The sequence below is a fragment of the Protopterus annectens genome, chromosome 1.part1 (assembly GCF_019279795.1).
Source record: "Protopterus annectens isolate FY-2018-M chromosome 1.part1, PAN1.0, whole genome shotgun sequence".
Lineage (NCBI taxonomy): Eukaryota > Metazoa > Chordata > Ceratodontiformes > Protopteridae > Protopterus > Protopterus annectens.
Window position 1 is genome coordinate 623,662,611 of NC_056726.1, and position 25,364 is coordinate 623,687,974.

At 37.6% G+C, this 25,364-nt stretch overlaps 1 protein-coding gene across 1 annotated transcript in view; it reads right to left on the reverse strand.

The window, feature by feature from the left end:
* KCNQ5 (potassium voltage-gated channel subfamily Q member 5) overlaps positions 1 to 25,364 on the reverse strand; it is a 1,528,448-nt gene that overhangs the window by 135,200 nt on the left and 1,367,884 nt on the right. Inside the window, exon 10 of the mRNA XM_044077105.1 lies at positions 17,815 to 17,923. Within this exon, the coding sequence (XP_043933040.1) occupies positions 17,815 to 17,923 (109 nt within the window). The remainder of the gene's footprint in view (positions 1 to 17,814; positions 17,924 to 25,364) is intronic.

Below are 25,364 nucleotides of genomic sequence, written 5' to 3' on the forward strand. Positions count from 1 at the left end.
CCAAACCATTCTGTTGATGTTGCAGAAGAGATTTAATTCCCTAGACTGAGTACTTCTGATATCATTTGACTTGCTGATGTGCACTAAATCCATCAGTAATGGTCAGAGGATGCCTTGTATGCCAGATACAGGTTACCACTTAGCAGTCTGTAGGATACTGAGTATAGTGACAGGGCTTTGAGTATGTCAATGTAGGACATGTTGTTTAGCCTATATATTATTTTAGTAAGGTATCTCTGTGGGTGTTCCAATTGTTGCATGTGTCTGGACAGATACATGCCAGAGGGAGCATTATATTCAATGACTGGCCTAATGAGGGCTGAGTAAAGGTGGATGAAGACATCCCTATATCTAGACACATTCCCTTTGTTTATAAGTTGTGCAATACAGAGGACTTTCTTACAACAATAGACTTATATCGATCAAATGTTAGGTCACTGTCCACATAACTTCTCAAATCCTGAACAACTGGATCAATTCTTATGGGTGTATTTGTCAGTGTGGTAGCTCCCTGGGGTAGATGACTTCCCAAAGGATCAAAAAATAAAAAACAAGAGACAAACCAGTAAAAGAACAGCTCCACTAGGCACCCAAAACAAGGTACTCCTGTAGCAGCCACACAGACCAAATAATACTAGTAATATAATCAAACTTTATGTGCATAAGTGCTTTTGTTTTATATCAAAATAAAACTTCTACAGATACATCCACATTAAACAAACCAACATTTAAATACTCCATATAAGACATCATGTGATGCTGCTCATTAGATAGTCATATGATTCCATTTATAAAAAAGTCACATGAAACCGTTCATAAAAAATTGAACATAATCACTCTAACTAAAAGGAATCCTAACCCTTTATTTAACACCTCAATGTAAATCTCTATAAAACATCAATTTTATTATTTAAAAGACACAAAATCCAACCTATAAAATACATAAACTATAAATGTATACCACATCATAAGGCATACTCATTAAGATGTACCCTCAAGACAGACTAACCTATGCAAATAAACAAATGAAATAAAATTTTCCTTTACCTACTAAGGGATTAACTCTAAATCCAGCTACACAACCTTTCCAAACAAGCGATATGCTATACCCATATGATATGATATACCCATCTATTATTTATATACTCTGTCAACTTTCTAATTCTCTTGAATTTCTACTTCTTACCTTCTGTTTTTGCTGTCCTGTTTCTTCTTCTAACATTCTCTCAAGCTTCTGTCATAAGTGTAACCATTGTACAAGACTATTCTCTATAATGCAACCATTGTACAAACTTGTTTTTGAAATTTTATTGAATTACAAGAAAGGCTTCTATATAACGTGTCTATCTAATATTCTAACCATTGTATATACCTTTTTTCCCTATTATTTTTATACTGCGGTGGTGGTGCTGCGGTAGCGTTGTCACCTCACAGTTAGACGTTGCCCGTTTGATTCTCAGTTAGAGCGTCTTCTGTGTGCTGACATGCGTGAATGGGAGTTCCTTCGTTGAAGGTTGTGCGTTAGGCCCGGCAAGCCAGCACATAAAACTCTACTGCCAATCATTAGCGGACCGGAGTTCCGCTGTGGCGACCCCTAACCGGGAAAAACCGAAAGACACAAACAAATTGTAATTTCATATTTTTCTGTTTTTTTATAGAAAGTAATGCTTTATACTGTAAATTTTTACATTATTTTATTCACTGTATGTGGAATATTTCTCCCTGGGCTTCCACTTAAAATGAGTATCTGCCCAGTCAGACTTTCCCAGTAAAGAAATGTAATAAATAAATAAATAAATGTTGCTGAACCTGATAGCCTCCCTGGTAGAGACAAATTTAACCACTGGTTTATTTATCACTGTACAGGCAATATCATAATTCCATTGAAACACATTTACAGTCTATGTATTACACTTAAGCCTAATATTTGGAAAAATATTATTGTAAAACCTCTCCCTAAGAAACCCATTCCTTCCAATCCTTTGGACATCCAGCCCATTTCTATCTGCCCAACCATAGGAATTATTCTGGAAAATGACTTAGCTTGCAACTCACTCAGTACATCAACCAATACCACTTCTCTCTGAAAAGCAGTATGGCTTTTGGTCTGATCGCAGTATATCCACAGCTATCTGGACACTCAATGACAACATTTTTCTTGGAATGGACAAAGCCCTAATCTCTAGAGGCATTTTATTAACCTTACAGGAGCTTCTGATCTTGTTGATCACCAAGTTCTCTTAGATAATCTCGTTGATGCAGGCATTAGCTATAACACTCATTCCTGACTCAAAAACCCACCTCTCGAACTGCCACTTTTCAGTGAATTTGAACTCATCAACCACTCTATCAATCTCTCTGCAGAAAAGCATCTCCTAAGGATCTATTCTCAGACCTCTTCTCTTTGCTGTCTACATTAACCAACTCCCTCTTGACTTACCCCATCTTCCTGTCCTGCTTTATGTTAATGACATAATCCTACTCCATTCCAAGCATTCTCTCTCTCTCTCGCCCTCTCTCTCTTGTCTTGAACTCAAACTTAAGGCTGATTTTCATGGTCGTATTCAATGGGTCACTGATAAATAATTATTGCTCAACTCCTGTAAAAGAAGAGCAATGCTTTTTGTTACTAGGTAAAAGCTCATTTCTATCTCCCAACCTCTACAAGTTTTCAATCATCTGAATAACACTACTGAAAACTGCACTGCATTCATATACCTAGGGATTTAGTTGGACCACTTCCTAAAGTTCCATTTTCACCTGGACTACACACTCAAAAAAAATCAACTCTCTCCTGTTTTGGGTTAAAATAATTTTGTCTGTTATTTTCAAACTCTGTAGGAATATCATAGGGAAATGTAAATTACTGGCTCAGCTAGAAAATAATCTCCCTCTGATTGCTGCAGCCTCTAAAATAAATGTATCCACCAGTCAGACTATCTCAAATGCCATATTTAGATTCATAACTTTCTTTCCTCAAGAAATGACCACTGCAAAACCATAGAAAAAGCTTACTGGCTACCTGTGAAACAGCATTAGGAGACATTTCCCCCCACTAGCCTCTAATTTATTTAGAGATGCACCAACATAGATTCATAGATGTGTACTAGGCTAATGACCCAAGGGGCCTTTATAAGCCTAACTGAGTTTTCCCTGAAAGAATAATGATGTTCTGTATCCAAACAGGACATTGAGGACTGGGCATTTATAAGCCTTAGAAGTCTTAACCACTGAAATAGTGTCTACCCCCCCCACCCCACCCCAAACAAAGCATCAGTGCACATACCATGCTTTCTCAGTTCTTGGTCCCAAAGTGTGGGAATCTCTCCCTGTTTTTTCATAAAGATCATTCCTCATACCTCATTTTCCAAACAAAACTTAAGTACATTACAAGATTCAAGGAAAATGCAACTTGTCTCTCAAAGATCATATACCTTAAGTTCCTACCCTTCCTCACTCTACATACCTTGCTCAGACTCTACTTTTGATTGTGATTCTTTCAGCTTGCCAGCTCTGATTTCCACTCTCTATATAAAGCATATGTATATATTGTATTATGTCGGTCACTCTGTATATGTCATGCATCTATTTTCCTTATACTATTAGGCCATCTCTAATACTCACTTTGTACGTAATACGTGTATATATATACACACACTGGGTTTTGTCATTCGCGCTATACAAGTCATCTATCTATTCATTGTGTACGAGGCTTTATGAATTGCTAAAAGCTTTTGTATGTAGACACTCTAAGTGCCATCCCTGCTCCATGACACTCAAAAAAGCCAATATTATGTAGTCAGAGCAGGGCTACCGAAAAACACTTACAGAATAAGATGTACTAGATTTACAAAGTGAAAGAAATACATCCAAATCAGTGTGTTCATTTCTGAATAAGGAGCCATTTAGAATTGTACACATGTGGTCTCCCTTTTTAAACAATAAGTATTCTTACTGCCATTTCATGCATTTTGAAGTGAGTGTCCATCAGAGAAGGAACCGTGGTAGTGTCCAAAACATTTCTGCATATTTACCATGCCTAAAAATGCATTTCAAGTTTGGGGGTGTTGGACCAACAAGTTCATTTAAATGCTGACACCCATTTGATAAACTTTGTACCAGATGAAATTATTACATGAACAAAAGGAGCTGACAAAGCTAATAGATACATAGCATAAAATACCAAAGTGATATGAGGATTGTGTATCTCCTTCTGGAATACCTAAGCCATTCAGGAACAATATATATGGAGTAAACAGTCATTAGTGAGTGGTGTCTTCCATCCCTTTCTTATGACCATATGTTACATTTTCCTATTATGTCCTGAAAACATGGACTGGAACTAAAAAGAGTTTCTTTGTTTTTATGTTTCTAAGCATGCATTGACACACTTTGTAAGTGTGCTTAGTTGGTAGCTCTTCTCAGAATTATGAACCATCCCAAGAAGAGGTAATGTTTTATAGCTCTAGTGTTTTTATGTGTGGACCCTGAAGTAATAAAGGAATATAATGCTTCTGTCACTGTAGACTGCAGTATTTATGCTGTCTCTTTCAACATTAAATGAGCCATCCACTGGTTCTCTAGCCAGGCAAGCATCTCTAGTTCTTGCCCTACAAATAAATATGCAGAATAATTCACAACATTATCCAATAAATCCAGAGTTGCATGTGGTAATGCATCTGCCTCAGACTCTACCATCTTTTAAAATTCTACAGAGCCAGTTGTTGTTGCAAGAAGATGCTATATCCAGTAATTTACCATTTCATTTGTACACCATATTGAATATATATCCTCTGTAACTCTTCCCTATGCTATCTTTATAAAACAGTGTAACATCTCTGATGGGATATCCATTTTTGCTGATCAGTTTTTAATGTTGTGTTACTTAAATCTAAAAGGTCAGTGTCACTAACACCAGCAGCCTTATAACTACTGGGGTTACTACGACTGTGTGAACTTGACATCTGAATCCTGCTGATAATATGCAAGTTATTGTCCAATGATCACGCTGCTTTTGATTGAGATATAAAGAACTTTAAACTTTGAAAATAAGAAGGTTGCTATGGCTGCCGAAGTGTAGGTTTAGTCATGGAAGGGGTTTTGGAAGGTAACTAAGAAAGACTATAGGTGATCTCAAAGAAGCTCTGGAAAACAATTTGTTGCTTCAAAAGATTATAGGCCTAAAATCTTTTAACTATCCTCAAATATCAAAAAAGTATACTCAAGCAGAAAAATTCAGTCAGTAGCACAGTCTCTTATAAAACTTATTTTATTACAGAGCAGGTAAGCGTTTTCACAAATTTAAAATTTGCTTCATCAGACCATCTATTCCAACAAACCATAAGGCAATTTAAATGCCCAACTGCTCCCTAGAAAATTTAAATAAACCAATCAGAAACACTCATTATCATAATCACACCAAACCAATAGTTTCTTAAAGCAACATAAAAATCCATGTAAAATAATGACCAAAATAAAATTTAAACAGCAATATAATTACATTCAAACATCATAAACATGTTAAAACATACTTATATAATAATAATAAAACCCAATATTTGTTTTGATATAAACTGTAATATATTGAAAACATCTTAATACTATTTAGGCAGCCTCCTATTCCTGAGCGCAGGTGTGATGACAATGTGTTCGTTCAATCTTCTCCCCAAATGTGCTTTCAATTTTATAATCCATTTTAGCTCTCTCTCTCTTCTGTTCTTTTAGACAAGTTTCCCATCCTAGCATCATCCCTCTCTATTTCCAGGTCATTAAACCTGAACTGATGCTCTACCCCTTGCTCCAACCATTGTTTTGCTATTGCACTGTATTTATGCCCCTTTCTAGTACAATACATATGATCACTTACACGCTCACTTAGCCGTCTGTTTGTTTTTCCTACATAGAAGGACTTACAACATACGCACTGAGCCAAAAGAATTAGATTTTTACTACTGCAGTCAGCATTAACTTTAATCTCATAGTTTATCCCAGTATTTGGATGCTCAAAACTCATTTCTTCATTTATAGTCAAAAAATGTGCAATTATTACATTTTCTTGTTCCTTTACCTACAGGAACAATTACATCACCATCAGCTCTCTTAGGATAGCATAACCGCTGTTTGATGTGTTGATGGTGTTTCTATATACTACACATGTTTTTTTACCCACTAATTGTGCTATTTGACTATGTGTAATACATGCCAGTTTTTCTCTAATATCCCCTTTAACCCCTTGTTATCACTGGTATAAGTAAAGGTAACTTTATTCAGTTTCCTTTTCAATCTTGCCTCTACATATTTATACCCAGAAAAATAAGGTCTAGCTTCATTCTTTTGTAACTCCCTAGCTCGGTTACATGCTGCCTCTATATTCTTCCTTTTATATCCCCTATGACAGAAATCTAGATTAAGCTGGTAAAGTTCATTTTCAAAATCAGCATCTCTATCAGTCAATCTGGAGCATCTCATAGCTTGACCTTTCAGAATGTTATTGAATACATGCTGGGGGTGCATGCTAGTCCTATGTACATATGTAACATGTTGACAATCCTTCCTAAACCTACCAGTATGGAAATGTCCATCAATAGTCCTGTTAACCCTAACATCCAAAAACTCAATATCATGAGTCGAATGTCTCCCTGAAAACTTAAGGAATGAATTTCTATCATTTAGATATTGTATAAAGTCCAATAATTGTTTCATAGGTAGGTTCTAGGCTATTGGCCCTAGGGCCTGCATAAGTCTAGCCAAAAAGGTACCCTGGCTTTCACCACCCAAGAAATTTATTTTCCTGTGCCCCTGTCGAGCAGAGCCACAGAGGTGATCCCCGGGGTGAATTTCCTATTTCCCATCCAATCAATTGGAACTCATTCCCACACCATAACAAAAAAAGATCAACAACAAAGTGACGATAGCAGTATAAATGGGATATAGCTAACTCATGTTTCAGCAAGACTTCCATCTCCCATTCTGCATAAACATATTGGCATAGTTAGATTAGCTTGATTCTCCTTATGCTCAGAAGCCTACAGGCTGTTCTCTGAGCGACCTGCGACTCACTTTTCAAGCCACAAAAGACCTAATCCTATCTGATCTCCTATTTCTTTGCAAAACCATTGGCTCTACAGACAACTACATAAATGAAGATGTTAGTCTGCACCAACAGATAAACAAGACTCACTTAAGAAACAGGTTCCTGATTGAATGTTCTCTCAGCATATGGAATAAGTTATCATTACAGGTCAAACAGAGTGCCTTTTTGTTTACTTGATGACAGGAAGGACAGTCACAAAATGTACACCGTGGTTATCATGTGATGTACAGCCCTCCTCAATTTGGGAGGTGAGTAGTACTATGTGCTTGAAAACTGAGTCACAGACTTTTATTTGTGTCTGCTTAAATACGTTTATGACTAGGCATATTATAATCCTCATGATTGCTTACCTATTATTGTTCCTATGTTCCTACATAACTGGATGTGTTAAACACAATAGTAAAAGTTCTAACAAGTAGTGCAGAAATTGATGGCAGGTGCAATGAATACTTTGAAGTGTTTGTAAATCTGGAACACTTGACCTCCTATCATGATGCAGTGTCTGAAATTTGTAGTGACTCAGGGTCCTCCACTGTAGCCAATGTTACTAAGGTAAATTTAGGTCCCCAATAATTATAAATTTGCAAGTGTATGTGCGATATCGTTAGAGATGTTGAAAGCAGTGGGCAAAGCTGAGCATCATGGCTGTCATACCTCTTCAATGTTAGATAAAAAGGTGGGATACTGCCACTGTACTTATAAAATGGGGTGGTGGTCTATTTCTTTAAGAAAAGGAACTAAATGGTGTGTTCTATCTACAGGGGATATATGTAAAAGCATATATTAAAATGCTGAAGAAGCGAATCTGACTGATGGTCATTCCTTAAATTCAGGAAGAACACTGTGGATTCCATCCAGGCAGTGGAACACTGATCTAGCACTTTAGTGTTTTGTAGTTGTATGAGGTGTCACATAAGATTGCTAATCCAGTCTAGTGCCTCCATATTTTTGATATTAAGTTGAATTTGTTCAAGGTAGGTGTCAGGCTTTACCAAGGGCACATCTTGCTACCATGCGTGTTCATAATTTTTACGGGCAGGATAATATCAAGCTGCATCTAAGGTTGAAATGGCACCCTGTTTAGGAATCTACAGATGAGGTCTCAGTTGTCTGCAGATGATGTTGCCATTTTGAGCTCATCTGGTCAAGACCTCTTACACCTCTTACACACACTCAAGTGATTCATTGTTGAGAGCAAAGCAATTGGAATAAACATCTGCACGACCATACATTTTGGGTTTCTCATTGTTTCCCATTACCTGATCCTAGGCCCTCCCCACATTCACAAAGTCTACTAGACTCACCTTAGCCTCCCACAAGCTAACACTGACCCACTTCTGGGGCAAGTGAGGAGACAGTTTTATATACATAGGTGAAAACTGACATCATATTATGATATACTATAAATACATTGATTAATGCAAATATTGATACACATATGACATGCAGAATTCTACACATTATAATCAAGTCAAGATAAAGTCAGTATCATGTAGCACTGGAATGTGTTGACTTGTTATAAGTGCGAGAGTTTAATAGTCACAAATAAAGCAAATAGAGTGGAAAATTCAAACAGTGGATAAGCAGAAGGGGAGAAAGAGAGCTGAAAGTTATAAAAAGGTATTTGTTAGAGGTAATAAGTGGAGCAGATATGGGATACTAATCAGATCGGATAGACTTTAATTTAGCCTTACTCAAGTAACCTTCCAACAGTCAACAGGGCTTTAACCAGTCCAACCCTTAATGGTTAGACGGTTGAGATTAAAACCTTCCATTTCATTCCCATTACAAGTTCCAGAAAGCAGACAACCACCATTAAAGCAGACAGTTAAAACAAAAGATACTTTACAAGAAAAAAGCAAAGAAAATGCATCTTTTTTTGAATAACTGAATCAGGACTATGATGGTCCAGGATTTTGGTGCAAGACAGAATGTGCCAGTAAAAGATTTGGTTATTACTTACGCTAATCAGTTGAGATCACTTTTCATACAAGGTGGTGATATATAGACGTGCAGCAAAAATCTGATTCAACTCTAGATCCTGAGAGATAACCTGCTGCATTAGCAGACGTGATACGTATCAAGACACAGCAAATTTCAAGAAGCTGCCTTCTAGAATCTTCCTTTACATTATCCAGTCCTGCATCTTCTATCATAACACTGAGTTTTGTATCAAGTGGATCTCAGTCTGTGGCCTTAGATACCGCTAGTCTAAGTAGTGACAGATAAAATAAGGACACAGTCCCAATCCGGTTAGTGCTTGCGAATATTCATGGTTTGGATGTCTTATTTAATATCACAGATATTTTAAACATTCATAGTTCATAAACTGGTCCAGTGCATGAAATCATGTTATTTGTATAAAACACATGACTCACATAGATGCAGTTCTAGTAGAATAATTATTTAACTGTTTGCATAAAGTAAATCAGTAAAAAGATGGACGTCACATTCACAGTATTTGTGTAGAGCTATGCTTTTAACATACAGATAATAGGCTGGGTTGTCAGCCATGTGGCTTGGGCCGGAATTCCAATTTACTGTAAAGTGCTGCAGTGAAAATACTTTGTGCTCTGCCTCTCTGTATGCCTAGTTTTAGCTATTCTGAACAGCACTGCTAAGTTTTCTTTGCAGATTGGTATTAGACAGCTCATTAAAAAAATCCAGTCACAATTAATTATTTCTTTCACTACTATGACAATGACCATGCCATGGCTAAAGAAAAGTGCTAGTGTGTTATCTTTTTATCACAGTACTCTTTGGTCATTTTACCTCATTTATCTGATAGGGTTGGAATTATATAAGGCATAAAGCTTATGTTGTTTCTTTCCTGCCATTAACACAGTTTGTCCTTTATGAAAAATGACCATTGGCTTATCTTCTTGCATAAGGATTTTTTATGTGACTGTTCTCCATCTGTTATCTACCACTTGCCTCAGCAGTTTCTGTCATTTGATCTGGTTATGCCGAACATGCCTCTCAAGTGTACAGATTTTTGCAGAATGTCCAGATTTTCCACTCATATTTTTGTAAATTACTGGCAAGTCAATAAAGATTAAAATCCGTAAGTAAAGGCAGAAATTTAAGTTTCAGACGTCATACTCTTCGGAAAATTCATGCTAACACAAAATCTGCTATTTAAAATTGTCCCTAGTTTTGGGCCTTTGTCCCCCCATTATTTATGGCTTTGTTCAGATTTCGTCCTCTGAGAGGTTGAGAGGTATAATGCCAAATATCTTGTTTCTGGCATGTCAAGCTTGCAGAAACTAAAGCACTGCTGGGGATTACCTGCTGGGTGAGGAAAGCAAACCTATATGTTTGCCTGTGATAGACCTACTTTCTGTTTTGTCTGCTCCATTTTGTTTTCTGTTTTAAGAAACCTGCTTGGCCTGGTGTTTTTGTTATATGTAGGAGATGGATACTTAAATTATCTAGGGTGTACATTTCACGTGGTTTTTCATTGGTTAATTTTCTCTTGAGTGATACTTAAATACACTGTGAATTTCTGTCTCTTTGCCTTTTGCTGAAAAGATTTCAAGCTTGCACAACCCAGCACTGCCGGGATTCTCTGCTTGTGTTTCCCACCTACAGTCCCTTATGTTGATTTGCTTTTTAAACCTGGTGATTTTTAAGTTGTCTACCCCTACTGTAAATTGAGCTTAATAAGCTCCTCTCTTTTCACACTGCTGTTGATGTATTGACTTATTTGCCTTTCCTTTTCTTGTATTGAAAAAGTGCATTTTGCCTCTCATTGTCTGATCTACTGATTTACTTGATCTAAATTCATTATCGATGTAGCAAGCACTTGCTTTTTCATCAAGAGGTCAGTGGATTTTCCATCTGGTGCACTGGGAGGTAGCCTGGTCTGTTTAGGTTGGTGAACACCTGAGATTTCTACATGCGGTTTTATTGGCTGAAGGGCTTGCTAATCAGCTTATCTTGTTCTTAGTGCCTTTATAAATTCAATTTTAAATACAGTTGAGTGGCTCTTGGCTAATTTATACAAAGCAAAGCACTTTTATTGAATAATCACACTTTCATAAGCTGTTTAAATTACACTGCTGTAGCTGTATCTTTATGTTTGTTTGTGGTAGCATTTTGTATCTTCTAAGTTTGTTTGTGGTAGCGTTTCACTCTGCACACTCCTTTACTGTGCTTTTGCATTGGTAGGACTGGGATTGTTCGTCTGGTGGCAGTAGGTGTTTACCTGGTCTGTCTGAGTTGGTAAACACACAAGAGGGGTCTAAGTATTTTTTGCACTTCTCTTATATACTGTGACTAAACTTCAGCAGTTTCAAAAAATAAATAAATAAACTGTACTGTCTACTGCTGCTTTAAGTAGTTAATTGCACTGTATTACATTGTATATGTTAGATGTAGGGCTGTTGTAAGCAGCATGTGGTCTTGTTACACTTGCAAACCAGCTACTTTATATTAAGAAGGTGTTCTGCACCCTTGTGGCAAAATTATGATGATCTACTGCATTTAACTGTTTTACTGCATTAATTGGTGCCTCTTTGACAGTTTTTTGTCTGTGTCTGCTTCATTATCTGCACTTATTTTGCACTGTAACATTGCTTAGATAGCATACACTAGATCCTGACTTGCTGAATCATAGGCTCTTAGGCTCATAGGCTCATAGGCTCATAGGAGGTTACTAGGCTATTGACTCGAGGGTCATTTTAAGCCTAGCCATTTCATCCCAATGTAATACCATAGAGGTACTAGTCAATACCCAAGATTGCATTTAGTGATGACTGCCCATGTCCAGGAGGGTTGTGGGCACTATCCCCAGTATGAATTTACAGTGCCCCATCCACTCATCCAGGTTCCTCTTGAATAGTGTCATAGAAGTGCTCTGTTTCACATGAACTGGTAGCCCGTTCCAAAGATGTGGCAGTCACTGGGAGATACATTTGTCCCTCCAGCATGTGCTATTTAAGTCACAGGCCATATCTAAGTCCCTGAAATGGGTATCCCTAGACCCATTTGCTTTATGGATATGCAGTAAGTTCATTAGGTTTGGGTTGCTCTGTAGGCCAGGCATAAGTCTCCCCTAAGAAGTCTATACTATAAAGGAGTATAGTGACAGGGATTTTAGTTGGTCCGTGTAAGTCATGTGCTGGAGGACCTTGATCTTCTTTGTTAGAAACCTCTGAGGTAGCTATAATTGCTGTTGATGCTTAGTACGGTACATAGTGAATGGGACGGTATACTCAATTATGGGCTGGATAAGTGCCAAGTATAGGGGGTTATAACTTCATTTTCTCTCAAAGTGATGCCTTTATGATTCAAGTGAGCTACGTGGAAAACTTTCCGTAGAAATGTAGACATGTGGTGGTCAAAGTTAAGATCACGGTCAACCTGTGATCCCAGATTCCCTTAGCCTGCTTTTGATACATTTGAACTCAAATCCAGCCATTTTACATTAAAAAGTGCTCCTCTGCATCCTTGTGGCAGAAGATTGTGGATATAGCCTTGTCTGAGCTGTGGATTGCTGGAAGAATGATCATTGTGTGATTTCCTATTGGCAGACTAATTTCAAACTGTTTACTTTTGTCTGATTATAAGCCTTGCATTTGTGCAGGTTTTGACTCAATTAACCAGAGCTGTTCTGTGTTTGGTATACTTTGCCAGAGGTCTAGAGTGCTTCTGCTTGAATCCAAGACATCCAAATTTAAGAACAAAAAATAAGTTTATTTTGAGCTTATCTGCACTTTTTTCAACTGCTGTTTACTGCATTAAATGGTGCCTTTTGACTGTGTTTTCTCTCTGCGCCTGCTTCATTATTTGCACTTATTTTGCACTGTAATATTGCCTAGATAGCATAGATTAAGATCCAGACTTGCTGAATCTAGCCTGATGTTTATACACTTGAACTCAAATCCAGACATTTTACATCAAGAAGGGCTCCTCTGCACCCTTGTGGCAGAATAGTGTGGATATAACCCTGTCTCTGCTGGTGATTGATGGAGGAAGGATCATTGTGTGATTTCTTATTGGCAGACTAGTTTAAAACTGTTTAATTTCACCTGTATATAAGTCTTGTGTTTGCTTATAGCTGTGCACCACACAATGGGGGCTAACAGTGTCCTGTATAATAGCAAACTCCTACAAACTATTTTTCCGTAGATGTTTATTAGCTGAATCCTCACAAGCTTTCCTGCTACACTGCAGGCAACTCAGCTGAACATTTAAACTGCATCACCACAGCCCTTCACCCCTAAGCCTCAACAGAATAAGCCCCCTTGTTTAGTTAGTCAAATTAGTCCTAGAGCAAAAGGTAATCCAACTTGCCAACTCCACAGCTAGTACTTATGGTTTAACCTGCTACAATGGACAGATTCCCAACATTTCACCAGCTAGCCTGATTGACATGGGCATCATAGGGCAATGTAGTAAATGCCTCATGTATACCGACAGCCACTAGCACCTAAAGCAATACAATATTTGACAGATGTAACTACCATGAAGCTGGAATCAATCCTTTCATGTAACAATAAACAAAACATCAAGCAGGTTGTCAGCACACATACCTGTCCTCTCACACAAGAAGCAGGTTGTCAGCACACATACCTCTCCTCTCCCACAAGACAAGGTCAAGTCACATAGACCCACCTATGCGGTAGGTACTCACTAAAGGGCCTACAAAAGGACCAGAGACTCCCAAGCACAAACAGATCACACATGCTGGAACACAAACAGATCCCACTACACACAGCAGTGTGCATACAAGTGTCTCAACAAATAAACCCCTAAGGCAAAACACCTAAAAACCTAATGTCCTGGTCATAGGTGATTCTATAATGAGACACACAGATGTCTTCTTCACCAGGATGGACAAGGAGAAAGTCAGAGTTAGCTGCCTGCCAGGTGCCAGGATCCATCAAATAATGCATGCACTCAAGTCACTCAACACCAGTTACTGTTATGACTGCCATTTTACATGTTGGAGTGAATAACTTGAGACATACTTCTCTGGACTATATGAAGAGAGAAACATGACTGAACTCTCAGATTGTGTGTCTCGGGTAGGTATGTCCTTAGCACTAAGTAGCATTGTACCTTCAACCAGGATGATGCCACAAGAGAGACAAAGATGCCACAAGAGAGACAAAAAATGATTGACTTCAACAATTGGCTTAGCTTCTAGTGTCAATCCAAGGGGATCCAGTATCTGTCAACCCTGAAAGACATGGTCGACAGACCATGCTGCTTTGCCAGAGATGGTCTTCACCTGTCTCCTATACGCTTTTGCATACTGGCAAAAATGCTTGCCTCCCCATAGTGCCTTTTTTAGGCAATGTCAAAACAAAAAAATTCCCGATGTAAAGAAATCCACTTGAGACAAACTTATAGCTATGCTGCTTAACACCAGGAGCCTCAACAGAAAACTACAATCCCTGGAAGCACTCCTCACCTTGGAAGATGCTGACATCTGTGCAGTCACTGACAACTGGTTCAAGGCCACAAAGAGCACCCCGGCCATACAAGGCTACGACACCTTCCAGACGTTCAGACCCCAAAATGAGAGTGAAAGAACCAAAGGTGGATGTGCATTCACCTTCATTAAATCCAAATACACCTCGAGACTGGTTAAACAGTATGAATTTAGAGCTACTCCAGTTGCAATTAAATATAGGTAAAACACCCTTCCACATCACTGCTAGCTATAGGTCCCCCATCATGAACAAAGAGAAACACCAACTACCTGGACTTGTGAGAATCCCTCCCTATACAGCCAAACACTTTGGTCATGGGAGATTTGAACTATCCTTTCATTGGACAACATGCACGAGCAGAAATGCAATCACCCAGAGGATCCTTGGGGAAGGCGGATATGTGATGGACTGGTGACAGGGATGCATTGGGTCTGTCTGGTGGGGACAGGGGGATGAAATTTGCACAAAATCTGTCCCCCAGCAGGTTGGCAATTTCTTTGGGTTCTGTGATGCTAGATTTTTATTAAATTAATTGGTTTAAAATGACATTATTTATGAATGAAAGTTTTTTTTCTTCTTTCTTGTGTGGTGTTGCAAGGAAGTCTTTGCTTCCTTGGAAAGAAGGGAGGAAGGAAATAAATCACAAAGAAAGGAAGGAAGGAAGGAAGGCTATCTCTGCATTGCAGCTTAGCTCACAGAATTAAGATTATGAGACGTTAATGAGCTTCATCATAGATATGGCCTTTCATTTTCCACTTGTAAAGTGTGTGACATTGACCACACCATTCAACAGGCAGTGCTTCTTCATTGGCCCTAAAAAGGTTTATTTGTGTATAGTGGGTTTACCTGCTTAACAATAAATAAAACTGAATATCTGTTATATGTGTGTCTTGTTGTGACTTTTTTGGTGGTCTACATTTGTTTTTCTACAGATGTCTGGGCAGAATTTTGATGTGGGAGGTGTTAAATACATTTTTGACATGTTTTGCTTTTTTTCTGTTTTCTTTAAATTGGTATAGTAGAATTAGTTTTTGAGCAAGTTGTCAACTCTTTGAAAAAGATTTTTCTCTCTTAACCCAACTGCTGTATGATTATGGAGTTAATGGTTATAAGTCAGTAGATCGCCGACCCACTACTTCAGCAGACAATATATCGATCACAAAAGGTCAACACCCAATCAATCAACACATTGGTATACATGTGTCAAGCATGAGCCTTGGAGCATGCAAAACAAAAGAAAAAAATATGTCTTTTTTGTAGAGGGGGCTCCCCACATCCTGCTAATTATATATACCATCTCCAAGATCACAAAATAGTAGGAAAATCCCAACTCTGCATGCATTGCAGCCAGTATTCTGCAATGAACCAGCAGTTAGACAGAACAACCCTCCTAAACAGACATTCGATTTAATGAACATATGACCAAATAGACAGAACTTGAGTTTATTCATAGATACAAAAGGGTGTGGTGGGTATGGGGAGGCATGTTCCCTGCAAAGACAGTCACATTGTTGTTATCTATGTTTTTTCAAGGAACATTTTGTGCAGTCTGACTCGGAAAAAATACGCCTCCTAATGTTGTGTGTCATATGGTAGTACAATCACATATGCATATTTCTTTGGCATAAGTGCATGTTTTAGGATAAACCAGAAGCTTTGCTGTGGTTTAGTTCTGGTTAAATGATGTGAGCATTCATGCAGCATGCAATCAGTGGATAAAACACTATACGACAGGATGTTCCTATACCTAAACTGTATAAGGTTCCTAATGATCGAGTTGAAATCCTGCTGCAAAAAACTCTTAATTTAAATTTTTTGATGGGTTTCATAGGTCTGAGTTCTCGACAACTTGACATTGCAGATTTGAGACCTCATCGATTTGACCACTGAGGACTCATAGGTAACGCATATGACAGTATGAAAGTCATTATAGTTCATAGTATGACCTCTCGGTGCTCTGCTGCAAGACTGTCCGTTAAGCTTTTGACACAACACCGAGTTGTGAGAGCAAGTACTTACAATAAGAAGACAGTAACTTATTTGTTTTGGTAGGTGGGGTGGAGCTTTGCTTGCTTCTAAATCCCAGGAGGGTACTGGATTTAGAGTATATGCATTTGCAATGGAAGGGATATGTGAATTGTGACTATCTGTGTTGGTGCTTGTTAAGAAACCAAAGCACTACTGCATGCACCCTTAAATGGAGCACAGAGAAAAGTGACAAACTGCATAATAATGAGTATTACCTGCAACTTCTCTTCACCTTCCAAGTTTATAAACAGGTATGTCACTTATAGTTGTTGGCTTTCATCTGTAGCCTAACAGTAATATACGTTTACCTACTTTTTCTTTTCCACAGGCATGGGATGGGAATTATTTTCTTAGTATTTATAAACATGTTTATGTACTAGTTCACACTGTGAATATAGATGTAAATACATATTTTGTAATTTAACAACAGCATCCTAATATTCACAGATGGAAAATTACGCTATTTTGGAATGTGTTATTAGCCAGATGGGTAGAAACTGTACAAAATTCCACATAAGCGCTGACATTAAAGAAAGGCAGCATTCTAAAGGGAGTTCAGGACTGAATGAAAACCGACCTGCTTGTATAAACAAAGAAGTCATCATTGAAAAGAAGGAACACAGCATGGTGGGGGTGGGGTGGGTTGCAGTGAAGTTATGATTATTTTTAATTAGCAAATTTTATTGAAAATATTGCCTAACCAAGAATATAACACAAGTGAATACCACTTCATATTACAATATCAGCTTCTCACAACTAACAGCAACAAAACTACAAATTATAAAGAAATAAAGAATAAACAGGTTTGTAGGAATCTGTTGTAGTTCTGTATGTTTTGATCCTTCCAGTTTCCTATACAGTACTCATCACTCACGTGTTTAACAAATTGCTGCCTTCAAATTCATGTTCTGTTCTTATGTAATAAGAAAGAATGGATATTTGCATGGAGTTCTGCACAAAAAATGCTCTCTTCAAACAAATGTTACATATGCATTTAAAACAAAATATTACCACTCACATCTTACAGATAAATGCCATCTGCCAAAAAGCACCTTGTCTGTACCACTGGTATGTTTTTAAGGTTAAGAAGAAATTGCATGAGTTTAATTTTCACTGATGAACATGGAATGACAGAAAACTTGTAACTAAAACACTGAACTGAGTAGCAAAATAAGCTCATGACAGAATAATCATTTTGGACGACAGAAATATCTCTAAAGAAGCATCTTTGCCTCAACTGCTTTCACCTACCTGATGGCTCTGATGGCAGTTTTGATAGTTGGGGTGAGATCTTCCATTGAGACATCACAGTGACAGCCTTTCTCATCATACACGTCATCTGCTCCAAGGCCTGTGTCTGCTGTGCAAAAGAAGCAGAGAACGTGCTCATTAGGATCAGACAGACCTCAACGAAATTCTTGACAGATATCTGCTGCTATATGAAACATAATTCTCAAAACTCACTCGTACTCTCTTAGAACTTTCAAGGATTGTCAGTTTTTCAAAAAACAGCAGCAATTTGTTAGATGTCAAACAGGTGCACTTCTGAGATTTTATTGCATTCAGAATGAACCCTTTACTTCAATTTATAAGGGTTATAATCACTACATCTTAATCAGCCAGCCTTTAGTGTTGTGTTTCACTGAATGTGTAAGAAGTAGCCGGTACTGAATTTATTTTTATTTTATTCATTTGTTAGCCAGGTAAACCCACTAGGATCTATCTGACTCATTTCAGAGGCAACCCAAGAACACTGTTATGTTTAAATGGCTTGCTCAGTCACACAGTACACACATGGAGACAGAAATTTAAACCCATAAATTAAGGATGAAGCTTGTTTGCAGCTCATAGATTTAATCCTCCATGATGACTACTAAAAACGAATTCCCATAACTAAGAAAAAATACATTTTTGGAGATGTTGATTTTTTTTTTGCCTCAGATAGGCGTTTGCTCTTTGAAGTATTTTTCCTCATTTAATATTGTACATGATACAGTGAGTGACAAGCAGTCTGTATGTCTATTGCTTTTGCCAATATTCTAAGTGGAACTCAAGTCTTTCTGCCCTGTGATGTTTTTATACCATCTTTCAATGTGCAGCAAATATTTAAAATCCAAGTACTAGATATTTGAATGCAAAGATGTAAATATATAAAAAAGCTAAAGGGAGTTGCTTTTACCAGTGATTACAGCAATGAAACATTTGATGCAAGCAACTACACATCAACATTATAATTACAATGTACATCCATGCCACTGTACTTATTATACTCAGATTATCAGCCCATACACCAAATCAACATCAGCCCTGTGTCTTTTTCAGTGACTGACACTTGTTTCTTATATGTAAGACATGAATAAAGTAACCAAACATACAGAACCCCAAGCTGTTACTGGGACAGGTGTTTGGAATTACTGTCTCTACAGGGAATGATTAGCAAATAAGATGTGAGAAAGCAGTTGGGATATAACTAAAAAATAAAATCCAGATATAGAGACATCTAAGCAGATTGATTTCAGACTACATTGTCAGATGTAACATATCTGTATTCATCATGTGCATCAGAGATGAGAGCGTCTGCAGAAACTTAAACCAAGTGGCTAAATGAATGTGCATGCAGAACACTCTGGTGGTGTTTACATGCCAGATTTTCAAGACGGGATGAACTTCATCCCTTGTTAAACTTATTTGCACAGTATAAACCAAATGAGATGGAATGCTATGTTTTAATCCAGTATTAATTTACTACAGCACAATTTTTATAGCAATATGTTTAGAATTACCAAGAAGATTAGAATCACATATTGATGCAGAAAAGGTAGCTATGATATGACTCAAACATGCATTACTTTCTAAAAGAAATAATTTCCTCTGATGAAAAATACTTGGTGCCACGTACATACAACAAGAATAACAATAAAAATGGACATCTAGTGTGTGTGTGTGCATATAACTATGTTGAAATGATAGAAACTCTATATAGGAGGAAAGAAGAGTACTGGGCAGAAGAACACAAGAGCAAAGCTGTTAAGGGGAATAAACTAGCACTGGGAAACAGGAAGAATACAAGAGCAAAGCTGCCAAGAGGAATAAATTACCACTGGGAAACAGGAAGAATACAAGAGGAAGGCAGCAAGAGGAATAAATTAGCACTGGGAAACAGGAAGAATACAAGAGCAGGGCAGCAAGAGAAGTAAATTACCACTGGGAAACAGGAAGAATACAAGAGCAAGGCAGCAAGAGGAATAAATTACCACTGGGAAACAGGAAGAATACAAGAGCAAGGCAGCAAGAGAAGTAAATTACCACTGGGAAACAGGAAGAATACAAGAGCAGGGCAGCAAGAGAAGTAAATTACCACTGGGAAACAGGAAGAATACAAGAGCAGGGCAGCAAGAGAAGTAAATTACCACTGGGAAACAAGAAGAATACAAGAGCAAGGCAGCAAGAGGAATAAATTACCACTGGGAAACAGGAAGAATACAAGAGCAGGGCAGCAAGAGAAGTAAATTACCACTGGGAAACAGAAAGAATACAAGAGCAGGGCAGCAAGAGAAGTAAATTACCACTGGGAAACAAAAAGAATACAAGAGCAAGGCAGCAAGAGGAATAAATTACCACTGGGAAACAGGAAGAATACAAGAGCAGGGCAGCAAGAGAAGTAAATTACCACTGGGAAACAGGAAGAATACAAGAGCAATGCAGCAAGAGGAATAAATTACCACTGGGAAACAAGAAGAATACAAGAGCAGGGCAGCAAGAGGAATAAATTACCACTGGGAAACAGGAAGAATACAAGAGCAGGGCAGCAAGAGAAGTAAATTACCACTGGGAAACAGGAAGAATACAAGAGCAAGGCAGCAAGAGGAATAAATTACCACTGGTAAACAGGAAGAATACAAGAGGAAGGCAGCAAGAGGAATAAATTACCACTGGGAAACAGGAAGAATACAAGAGCAGGGCAGCAAGAGAAGTAAATTACCACTGGGAAACAGGAAGAATACAAGAGCAGGGCAGCAAGAGAAGTAAATTACCACTGGGAAACAGAAGAATACAAGACCAGGGCAGCAAGAGGAATAAATTACCACTGGGAAACAGGAAAAATACAAGAGCAAGGCAGCAAGAGAAGTAAATTAGCACTGTGAAAATGAAGAATACAACAGCAGGGCAGCAAGAAAAATACATTTTCACTGGGAAACAGAAGAAGACAAGAGCAAGACAGTAAGAGAAGTAAATTACCACTGAGTATCAGAAGTTCAAACACAAGAGCAAGACAATAAGGGAATAAAACCCCATGAAAATATGAATAAGCATAAAAAAGGTATGTATAATGTATGTAAGGCAGGGGTAGTATAGGATAAAGTCATTCAAGACGTATTCTGATGTGGAGATAGTACCCAGCATGTAGATGTTTCTGTGTATGGAGAGCAGTGGTTGATTCACTCAAGGTGAAGGTATTCAATGTGTAATGCTGTTGCCATCATTTTCTATGCTGGACAATAGTACCAGCTCTTTTTGAGAATGCTGGAATGAAAATCTGCAAGAGACCTCTGGAGAAGTGCGAACATAAGACTCCAAACAAAAAGACAAACAAGATCATCCAAGGAGGGAGTGACATATTCTGGTGGTTTATTCTATAATTCAAAAAACTCAGTGGACTGTAGGAGAAATGACAGATTAAAAATGCCATGCCAATCATCTTTTACATTTATATCATTTTAGCAGTATTGGGGAGGGTCTGTTAATATCCAAAAAGTATATTGCCAGAGAAAAAAAGCTGAAGTAACATAATTTCAAAATCGAGATTCATAGGTAAATAGTCGGCTGTCATTCTGTAGACTATTACAAACGTAGCCAATAACAAGAAATCAGAATTAAACTCTGTAGCTTTTATCTGTAAAATAAAGACCTTAACAATTATGCCAACCCTGCCCCCTCATTATGCACGCCAACCCCTAAGTGCACAGGATGGCACTAACAAACAGTCCAGTATTACATTATATATCACAGATCAAGCGGATACTGTCAGACTGGCTGCATAAACTGTTCAAGGTACTCAAAATACTGTAAAAATGTGACAGTTTCAGTGTTTGATGTAGACATATTCAGGGATGGATTCCAAAACTTGCAATGTGTTACTGACATGCCTTAATCATATTCGCACATTCTTGAAAATTAATTGTTCTTTTCTTTGTCTCCTTTACTGTTGATGACTAAAAAGTCTGTTTGCCACCAATCTTATATGAATATTGGTAAACACAAGTATGACTTTATTAATGTATTTAATTTATTTGTTGACTGGGTAAGCCTACTTGTTGCAAACACCCCTTTTCAGGGGCAATCTATGACCACTCTCTGGTTAAGTGAATTACTCATGAAAATAGACTGAATCAAACTCTGGACAAGAAGAAGTAGCCCCTAGCAATTCATAGACTTAATCCAAAAATGGGGGCAGCTTTAACCTATATTGTGCAGCGTCCCTTGAGCATTACCATTATTACGGATATACTTATTTTCACTATTACAGATTAGAAAGCAGCTCATGGCGCTCTCATTCTTTCTTAACAAAGAATGCTGGCTCATTATAAAAAGATGTTAATGTATGAGGTGCACAATAACAGTGCAAATTTCATAAGCCCTCACACTATGGTAGTTGATGAAATTCAGCCATCATACTATGGCCCTATAAAGTAAGGGAGACCCCCTGGCTTCATGTGGGCTTACTTACAAATTATTGATCAGGCAATAAAAAAACTTAGCTTTATTCAGAGTTTTGTAGCAGAAACTTTTCCACCTGTGAATTACCATACTGTCCCACAAAAAAAATAGCCATCTGTTTTGGAAAGAAAAATGAAATTAAGTTACTTATAGTTTAAAAATTGCACATTTAAAGCAAAACAACACCAGTACCTAGAATGTTTTTAAATGGTCAGCTGTCTTTTTGCAACAGCAGCTGTTCTGGTTCTGAGCTTGAGGAGCTCACACACACAGAACTTGAAAACAGATGATGTGCATTAACTAGTTATCAAAATTATATTTATTTGAAAGGCAGTAATGACTCCCAAGGGGATCTCCAGGATTTATTAGAATAATAAATCTCCTAATGTTCCCCTTCCTATTTGTATTGTAACTGTGCCAAACTATAGCATACCTTCTATTTTGTGTTTGTATATATTTATCCTAGTTTTTACTCAATTGGCAATGGGAACAGCTCATTAAAGAAAACATATACCAGCTAATATATGTACTTAACCATTTAACACCTTCGATGATAAGTTTAATCCATTATAATGCTGCATATTTCATTATGCCATTTTACTTGTAATTCTTTCAAGCAAACCAGCATTAAAAAGCTAAACCACAATATTCCATCATTAGACAAAACTTTTGCATGCCTTGTAGTATGTGAAAAAATAATGCATGTCAGCTAGGGAATGGAAATTAGCTTTCCCTTTCAGTTACAGCAATGATCTTAACTTCCTTCTTATTCTTATTTTTAGTCTTTACAATGTTGTGTCTGTGATTTCTCACAGGAATAAGCAATAGGTAGTACGTTTCTTGCCTCCAACATCCTCTTTGTGATCTTAAGGCCCCTTAGATCTTCCTCATGCATTTCTTATAAGCAACATTATGCTCCCCTTATGTTTGTGCTAACACCATGTTTGCCTTACTGGCATCCTGCATATCTTAGATCCACCCCCCCATCCTGTCTTGTTAGCAATATAAACTGAGATATTTCCGATTATGTACAAGTATTATGGAGTGTGGCTTCTGGTTAATTTATGGTGCCCCCAAATGTTTATGGTACATTTATGTCATATTTTAACATATATCACCAAAGCCCTGCAGTCTGTCATTAAATTTGTCTGTTATTCAGTGCTGCCACTACAATTTAAGTTCATAGGTTCATAGGTTGGTACTAGGCTATCAGCCCTAGAGCCTATACAAACCTAGCCATAACAATTCCCTGGATATTTCTTCCCACAATATTTACTTCCCTGGTCCCCTGTCTAGCAGGGTGACTGACATGATCCCCGGGGTGAATTTCCTATCTCCCTTCCAATCATTAAGTTGATTAAATAGAATCACTGGAATTACACCTTTAAATCAGAGACCTGTTTATAAAGGCTCCATACCAAGTAAACTGCAATTTGATGATAGTTTAGGGCCTATCCTGTTTCTAATCCATCTTTATTTTTCTCGCCCTCACTTTTTTGTGCGGATCATTTCTCTGTGTTTCTGACTGTTCTGTGAAGATGCCATAAATTAGAAACAGCTTGTAGTAGGACACACTCCTGTATCATTCCAGTGAGCATCACATGGCCACAGACTATCCTATGCCCCCCCCTCAGCCCCACTGATGTGTGCCCACAGACACATACTCACCTGAGAACTATGCATAGGGAAAGGAAACACCTGCTCTGACACTTGATTCTTATATTACTGCAGTTGTTAGCAGTGGCAAAACAGGAAAAAGAAAGGCAAACCAGACTGCAGCAATACACTATCATTTAAACCTGGCCAATGGGTTGAATCTAAATGAATCTGCCAACTAAGTTCGGCTTTTTCTAATAAATATGGCCATGCACCCCCTCTAACTACATCTTGCTTTTTGACCACTTTTTCTATGGATGCATTCCACATCAAGGAGATTTTGGAGAATTTTGGAGAAAATTGGAAATTGTTAACAAGTGAAATAGATCTAAGAGAGACCTTTGGGGAAAAGACCAATTTGTGTCTTTTAGAAAGGATATGACATCAAATCTCTCCTTGAATAGCAGAGTGGGACATAATATTTAGGATATATGTACAAGTGTGGGTCTTGTAAATTTTGTTTCCACACTCTAGAAGTCAACGATATAGTCATTAATGGAGTAAGATTAAAAATTAGAGACAGGTTCTGTTGCAATACAGAAAAAGTAGTTTATTGTGCCCTATGCGAACTTTGCCCATGTTTTTATGTTGGACAAAACGAGCGTAAACTTAAAAACAGAATTAGTAAACATATTCTGAACATTAGGGACCACTGTGAATTTAATGCTTTGGCCAAACATATTTCTCAATACACTGAGCATAAATTCAAGTGTTTTATCTTGGAAATGATACGCCCCTCAGTTAGAGGGGGGTGCATGGCCATATTTATTAGAAAAAGCTGAACTTAGTTGGCAGATTCATTTAGATTCAACCCATTGGTTAGGTTTAAATGAGAGTGTATCTATAACTAGTCTCTTAAAATTGAAAGCTTTGAAAAGATAAAAAAACTGTCACTAAATGTAATAGCTCACACAGACCTGTTTTGGCTACATATTGTTTGATTTTTAGGTCATGTACTTGAGTTATTATTACACTGTCGAGTGCTTTGTGGGTGAGAGGGTGACTTGTTCGAATGATTGTTTACACGTTCCAATGATTGTGTATATGATTGCTGCTGACAAACATTTTTATATATTTTTTAAAACATACATTTTTTTAGACATCATATTTCTTTAACAAATGTCCGAGGAAGTGATGTCATATGGTTTTAAAGTATTTAATGGATGTGGTACTTGAGGATTATTGTCTGATGAAGTTCCTGTATCAACTATAATTAGGGACGAAAGTGATTATGTTTTTAAGCTTGAATAAATTTTGTTCCAAATCCGGAGTGAGTGTTTGGTGGATTTCATTGTTTTTTTGGATTTGTACATTGCTTCCTGTACTACTAATGGGCAGAGGTAGCTCCTAAATGCTTAATTCTATGTGCGTGTCCCCTCAAATTGTTGATAGTTTTATCCCAGTTATTCTCATTAGGGGTAATATAA